The sequence below is a fragment of the Rhododendron vialii genome, chromosome 12a, assembly GCF_030253575.1.
Source record: "Rhododendron vialii isolate Sample 1 chromosome 12a, ASM3025357v1".
Classification (NCBI taxonomy): Eukaryota; Viridiplantae; Streptophyta; class Magnoliopsida; order Ericales; family Ericaceae; genus Rhododendron; species Rhododendron vialii.
The window spans coordinates 6,380,571-6,388,711 of NC_080568.1; the positions used below are offsets into that span (position 1 = coordinate 6,380,571).

General features: G+C 37.0%; 1 protein-coding gene across 1 annotated transcript; it reads right to left on the reverse strand.

Moving 5' to 3' along the window:
- Nucleotides 1–1,658: 1,658 nt before the first annotated feature.
- LOC131310296 (xyloglucan O-acetyltransferase 1) lies at nucleotides 1,659–4,907 on the reverse strand. Its single transcript, XM_058337239.1, has 2 exons — nucleotides 4,505–4,907; nucleotides 1,659–3,388 (listed from the first exon to the last, which is right to left on the reverse strand). The coding sequence occupies exons 1-2, from the start codon at nucleotides 4,827–4,829 to the stop codon at nucleotides 2,283–2,285; spliced, it is 1,431 nt and encodes a 476-aa protein (XP_058193222.1). The 5' UTR covers nucleotides 4,830–4,907; the 3' UTR covers nucleotides 1,659–2,282.
- Nucleotides 4,908–8,141: the final 3,234 nt, after the last annotated feature.

Sequence of the window (8,141 nt, forward strand, 5' to 3'; positions counted from 1 at the left end):
TGAAGTACCATTGCCTCTTAATTTGGACTCCCCACCCTACAGAGGGTGTAAAGAGATTCTGGTGGGAGAAAAAGACTGGCAACAGTATTGTAATAAAGCATTTGATGCCCAGTCAAAATCCGACTAAAAAGCTCTCACAGCTATCATTATTGTCATAGCCATTTGGCCCATTTCCAAAAGACTAGCAATAACTAGCTAGAGCCCAAGGTTTTAGATGATCACTATGTAGCCTGCAGGTGTTTCTTCACAAATAAGCTTTAGATAAAGTTGCTTTGGATGCCCGCCAGCTCATAAAATGATACCAATGGTCCCCTCCTTGTGGTAAAAGATGAGATATGAAGATTACTTGTGTGTTTTTCCTTATAACGGAGGGTCAAAGCTAGCTTAAGCTTGTCTCGATTAATCTCAAACATTTTTTTGTTGCCAGTGGGAGTCGAAACTGCAAGTTTGGATAGTAAACCCTCACTTCCTGTCATGATCCCACTCAACGATTCCTTGGAAATTTTTTTAGGAAGAAGATTGTGTCGATAAAGCGGAGAGAAGAAAAAATGTTTGCAGCAGAAGTCCTTTAAGCCACTAATAAGTGAAATGGTTATAAGTGGTGATATGCCAAAACATGGAAGTGGGTTAGAGATGTCCAATTTCTTATTACTGTTTTTTGGGGTATTCTCAGAAAAATGATAAACTATTTTGTGTCAACAAACTTTTCATAAATAAGAAATATGTTTTGAGGACGCCTGGAGCGGTTATTTCTCAAAAATGCTTCTCCCGAAAAATTTGTGTCTTCTTTTAAATGCAGAATTAGGAAGGAAAAAAAATTAGAGCTTTAGGTTATCTCCCAGAAAAAAGTCCAACCTACTTGCTACTCCCAATGTTAAAACTTATTAATTTCAACTTGTATGAAAAAATGTTTATTAAAAAAAACAATGGAAAGGAGAGTAACATGCCAAACAAATCAGAAAAGACATGGGTTGGTTACCTAACCAATGAATAACATTTACCAGGGATAACATGTCCAAGAGGGGTGAGAATGAGTGGTCCAAAATTGCTAATGCTTTCAACATAATGTTATGCCTTTTCTAATCAGCTTTTCATGCCAGAGCACCATAAGCTTATCAACTAGTACTACATTTGTTTTTCATAATCAGGCGTTCAACCCAATTTACATTAATTAATCATGAAAGATCAATCCAACTGTCCACTAATATGTGTATGTGTGTTTGGGGGGGAGCAAATTTTTGTATGGACTGAATGCAAATGAGTTGATAGCTCATGAGAGGTTTCGAAACTAAAATCTTAAAAGAAAGCTAATCTCAATCTCAATCTTGACCATCAATCCTTTGAGTCGGTACTACATTTTTTTTTTCCCATTCTTACCAGTACATTTGAAATAGTAAGGAAGCACAGCTTAAGAATCTCACGGTTATGACTTATGATGGTTTCTCCCAGAGGAAGGATGTCAATATAGGGATTGGTTGCCAAAATTAGTCGATGTGCACTTAAGATGACCCATACATGACCTTAGTTATCAAGAATATATTAACGGAAGTACTATATGAGAGTGTATGTAAGATTAAGAGATATAGACACAGATGTCTGAACAAAGAATCTTAGCTTGGTTATGTAAGTGCACGTGAAATTCATACTCATCGAACAATGTCTGAACAAAGAATCTTAGCTTGGTTATGTAAGTGCACGTGAAATTCATACTCATCGAACAACTCCGAATATAGACATGTATGGAACCAAATGAAGAGAGAACAAAAATTGAAGGCAAACACCTTGCCATGAATGCGGCCAAGCTTCATATTTTCTGGACACTCAGAGAAACAAAAGGACTGCCAGCCAATCTACCTTAATATGCCAAGTCCTGAAGCATTAATTTCACCTCTACATCCCATGTAGACCCATTCCATGAACAATTTGGCACATCTGTATTTGCTTTTCTCTCACATCTGTATTTGCTTCTCTCTCTCTCTCTCTCTCTCTCTCTCTCTCTCTTCCCTGTTTTCTTCCCTCAACAATAGGAGATTCCAACCAAGAAAAAAATCAGACCAACAATCAATATCCTCTTCTTAGGGCTATCTTCAAAAGCAATAAACACCACCCAATTGGAAGAAAACAAATACCATAATGGTTAAGGCCAGCTTATGTACGAGGCGTACTGTCTGGCTTCGAGTCTCACCGCTACTATCGGTTGCAATTTTTACCTCTCCGATCCCGCTGTTACTAATCTCAATAAATCAAAAAATATTTTAGATTGGGTTTTCCAAAACAAAATCTCATCCTTCACTCTTGAACTTTCCTGCCCATCTCATCATCACATCTAACAATATCTCATTCCACACATCTATAGGCCCTGGCAAGCACCAATGCACACAATCATTTTGCACCCTCTCTCCAATCCCATTGGCGAAAGGATTAGCGTACAAGTATGGTCCAGGGTGCCCATCTGGCCTCATCAATGCCAATTTCGTCACGTCCAAGGCCTCTAATCGTAATTTCGCACGTTTCTTGTTCTTTTCGTCGGCGACTTTCGCTTTCACTTCTTTTAACTCGGCCTTTCTCATCTCCGCATCCATCCCTTCGAGTTGCTTTTCGCCCTCCTTGTAAGGCTCGGTTCGGGGACAAGCACCGAGCTTGTCCCACTCTCCTTCAAAATGGTGGGGCGAAAAAGTCGTCACAATTACGTCAATGCCCTTCCCCCCTCCTCGCCTCTCGATTATGGTATTGAGGGTGGTTTTAAATGCCTTCCCAAACACATCGTAAAATCCGACCTCGGTGTAATTTTGGCCGACGCAGAAATGGCAGCCTAGCACCTCATTGCCGTACAAATACACGGCCGAATGCAGAAACCAGTGCCCCACCGACAGAACAACCACGTCTATCTGATCCAAATCCGACGCCCATCGTTCGTCGATGGACTCCAAGTGGAGAGTATTATAATTCTTTTCCTCCGTCTTTTCAACACCCTTAACGAGAAACGGCGACCAGTAAATCGATACACTGGCATTGTGAGAAGGGAAATGCCACCGGCGAAACTTATCGTCTTCTCCGGTACTATAAACCAACTCAGGCGAATAGGCAGAGGATACCATGCAAAGCAGAGACTCCAGTTGGTTTCTAGCCATTGAATCGCCCACAAAGGCCAAGTGCTTGTTTTTGAGTAATTTGAGGAAAATTTGGGGGTCAAACCTGGGAATACTGCATTGATTGGGGCTCCACCTCCAATAGAGGTAACCTGAATCAGGGCGTCCATGGCTCATGCAATTTCTCCCTTCCTTGATTGTGCCACAGCTTGTGTCGTTGTACAGTGGGCCCAATTTGTCTGGGACCCACTTGCCATTGGAGTAATCGCAGGGGATTTCAGCATTTCCCCTTTCCCCTTCTGGGAAAAGAAAAAAAAAAGAAAAGAAAAAACACCCATCAAAGATTTTGTCGTGTTATCTTATGTCTCCACAAAAAAGAACGTTAATTTTAGGGAAACCAAAAAAATAGAAAGAAAGAAAGAGAAAAACAGCAACTCAGGGAGTGTTTGACAATCAATTGTATTTTTGAAGTTACTAATTCTGAATTGTAGATTATATAGATTGTGAATCGTAATCTGAATCGGTGACAATGTTGAATCATGAGTGGATTCTGCAGAAGAATTTTGTGTTAAAAATATAATGAGAATCCAGGAATATCATCCAGAGATGATTTTTGAATTCTGCAATCCAGTTCATTTTTAATAACGTTACAGTTTGGGAAAAAATATTTTGACAGATTTTTAGATTCATTTAGAATGATTTTCAAAAAAATTTAGATAACTGATTTTTAAAATCTAAAGATTCCAAGAACAAGAAAAAGGAAAGATATTTTCAAAATTCTGAAGCTGGGTTTGGGTAGTTTTTGAAATTTTGCAACACAGATTTTCAAAAAAAAAGAATGAAATTCTCATAATCTTTACAACAAACATGTTTAGTAACTTCTATTAAAATCCAGAATCTAAAATCTGAAATATGTATCCATAGTTATCACAAACACGTTCTATAAAGTAGTAATATAGTATGCGTTTAGCTCCCAAATACTTAAAAAATGAAAAAAATTCAGACTCAAAATGAAAAAAAAAAATCCAGCTAACATGCCCTCAAAAGAACATTAAAAATAAATTCGTGCGGCTCCGCTTAAGTGAGAGATAACCTCACTATTTCTCCATTTATCTGCCCAGTACTAGTACCAAAAAGTGCATGTACCCATGTTCCTGGGTATTTCAGCCGGAGGATTGCCAAAAAATAAAATTCTTCATGGATGAAATGAAAATACTTTTCTGCAATCTTTCGGCTGAAAATACACGGCAACGGAGGCACAGAAGGTTTTCGGTACAGAAGAATCGATCTCATCTATCTGGTCAAGTGGGTCGGAAAGAGGTTCCATACAAAACCCGGATTGAAATATCAGGAAACCCACAAAAAGTAGATACATACACAGACAGACAATCAGACACAAATGTCAAAATGTATACCTGTTGAAGGAGAAGAATCGGAGGAGGTGGTGGAGGTTAGAATGGGGGTATTTCGGGGAATCTGAACGGTTGAGGAGAGAGAGACGGGAACGGGGTAGAAATACAACCGGACGAGGGCAATGGGGAGGAGAGCGTAGAGAAGGTAGGGCAAGAGTTTCTTAGTGAGAGAAGTGTAATAAGGAGGTTCTTTGAATGGGTTTGTTGTTGATGAACCCATTTTTCTCTCAGATCCTCTTCTTTCTTCTTTCCTCTGCTGCTTTTGCTCCTCCTCTGTTTTCCTTTTGTTGTGGATCAGCTTCAGAATGGAGGAGTGCCTTGGTGGCATTTGGGGGAGAGAGAGAGAGAGAGAATTGTTGGGGTGATCGAGTCAAATACACACCGAGGATCCCATTATCTATGTGGTTGGCCAACCAACTTTTTGGTAGCCAATTGGTGTTTGGGGGATGGTTTGTTTTTCGACGGTCAAGTTGTCCGGATCAGTTTATGCGTACTTTAATTAAAATTAATTAATTTATGCACTATAACTTTTTGGTTCTATCATTATTCAAAAAAAATTTGCATTTGTTAATTTTAAGCTAAACTTTTATGTGATATGGGTTAGTTTTTGGACTTTTTCTTAGATATTTTTCAAAATACTCAAAATAGTTGTGTAAAAGTCATACTTTTTATTTTTCCGATTTTTTTTTGTTGAGACAAACCCATATCATATAAAAGTTTGGTGTAAAACTAACAAACACAAAAAAAAAATTGAATAAGTACAAAACTAAAAAATTATACTGCATAAATTAAGGGAAATGATAGTGGTATTCTAAAAATTGATGCAGATACTCCAAAATCAGTGTAACTCCAAAGCCACTTTCTTTTATTTTTTGGAGTGTCTACATCAATTTTTAGAGTGCCAATATCATTTCCCTAAATTAATCATTAGCATAAACACTTCCTAGTGCTGACCCCCACTTTTTGGATTGCCAAAGTTCGTTTCCAAGCTTGGTTGCCCACTTAATATTAAGTTATATAAAATAAAAAGACATACAAGTCTAAAAAATTCAAAGTTAACAATATGTTTCTAACTTGAATTACATCTAAAAAATCAAAATCTAACCCCGCTTATAGTGCTATATGATTGACAAAATTCAATTCAAATAAAATAACTTCTCATTGCATTTTTTGAAGCAAAATTTTTAATTAAAGCATTGTACTTTAATTTATCCAAATACTCTTTTTCAATTTTCAATTTCTCAAGTGAAATATTAATTCAAAGGGGAAGATTTTATCAACCTCAACGTAGAAAATCATATCCGCAAAAGTATAATGTGTATAGTCAACAAAATTCAATAAGATAAGTACCTTATATCCTTTGAAAACAACCATCTTATCAATAAAAACTTATAATATTTGCCTATAAAAAAAAAACTTATAATATTAAAAAAAGATGTCAAATGATTTTGTTACTTATCTCGGCAATATTATTTTCAAATGTCCATGTTCTTGAAATAACTCATCCCTATAAATATCACCATGTTGGTTGTGTTCCAAGAAACTTTGTTTAATCTGAATTTTTTTTTGGATTTACAATATTTTTGGTTGCCCTTGTCACTTGTCAGGGGTTGCCCAAACTCACGAACTTGTGAGGCTTATCCTTCGGCCGGTCCTAACTACGGCTTTCTTAAAGGAAGGTCATCCACGCCGAAACTAGCGAATTCACACAAAAATTATTTTCTTGCAGTCTGATCCCAATAATCAATCAATCGTATGTAAAACAAACCCATCAATTATCCGGACTACCGCATGTTTGTTGTCTTTACATGCCTGTTGGAACATGTGTGGCATGGGTATTGGGATACGGTATACCCCTCTGTTTCTTTTTATCTTTGTGTGTTGTATAGGTAAATGACAATTGGTGTAAGAGTCCTCCAGCTTTATAGTAACGTGCACTACTTAAATATGTGCGAAAAATGGATATCTATCCATCCGGAGTAGTCGGTTGGTTGATAAATTAGCTTCTCATAAAATTAATTAGAATTTAATTTTTAATGTTAAACTGTAAGAAAATAATTTTGTTTGCATTCCTAATTCAGACAGAGTCAGTCCTGACCTAAAACAATTATTGCGGCCACTTTAAACCTCCAAAAAATTCTGAATTGTAAGGGTTCCTCATATTTTTTTTTATCCCTTATTATAGTCTAACAAAAGATACACTATTTTTAATTTTCGCTTTAAGTTCCCGAAAAGTCAAGGTCGGCTCTGAATCCAGACGTGGATGGCTTGTCTTTGATCGAATTGAAAAGAGAACTAGTCGAAGTGCTCGTAAGTGACCCTAACCCATGACTGTCGGGGAAAAACAAATTTATATCACTGGGAATTATATCGTGGACCATTTTTTTGGTTGCAATTGGTGGTTGCTTCACCTGCATACTCGGCGAGTCAGTTTCAACCAAATCATAAACGAGCCCATTACGAGTCAATATCAAATAGCTTGAGTTTTGGCCCATCATAAATTTAACGGGACGAGTGGTCACAACACCGTAGCTTCAAAAGACAATTGAAGACTTAACTATTTTCAGTGCATTGTTGATTACTCGAATTTATGCCGAAGACATAATTGAGGGGTTTTGTTTTTTCCTCTATGAATACAAAAGGTGCCCAAAAACTAAAGGACAACTAGAGGGCACTCAACCAAAAATGCCAAAACATTCAAAATGCATCACCTCATCTGATGTAACTGGTGACCGACAGAGTCCTGTCAAGGAGAGGCGAGAAAGACTTGCGCCTTCAGCCCTCATTTTCATTTTTTGTAAAAAATTAGGTGCCTCAAAATTTTGCACGATGTTATACTAGGTCTAGAAAACAAGCCCATTATGCTAACGTTACTACTTTCGCTGCCAAAAAATGTCAAGGCGAGTGATATTTGAGCGAGGTTTTTACGTTCTTGTAATGGTCGCTACTTTCAGAATTTTAATCTATTTTTTACATGTTCTTTCTTTTTTTTTTTTTTTTCATTCTGAGCTTGACTTGCTGATCATCTTGTGTGCTCGTAAAATTACATGATAAGCCCAAGTTTTAGATTAAGTTCCCCTTGGATCCCCAAAATATTGGGGACAGCCCTAGACCTAAATGTGATTGATTAAAAATCCGAAACTTCCACTAGCCTAGGGCACAATTTCAGAATTTAGCTAGTGCATATATCAAACTTAATCATATGATATGATGGGTGATGTTGGGTCCTCTACTGATTATTGCTTTCCACGAAAGAAAATATTTGAGCATACTCATGTTCAAAACCACTTTAATTTTTTGAAAAATCAAACACACCCTACCTAAATTAACAAAGATAACAAGGTCGATAAAATTGCTCTTTAATTAAGATGCCTGAATTTCGCAGCCTTTTCTTTTCTTTATTCCTTTTTGGGTTTCGGTGATATGTGCTGCAAGGGCGTTTATGTTAGCAATTATTAAATGATACGAGTAACAACCCAACCTACTTACGTAGAAAGTCGTAAAAATCAATCAATAGGTTATAGGCAATATTGGACCAAAAGAAAAACTTGATTCCGGTTGGACCAAATTACCCTTTTCTATTTTACTTCTCTCTCCATGCTATCTTTTTAATTGCCCTTAATTTTTTTTTGGCGGTTTG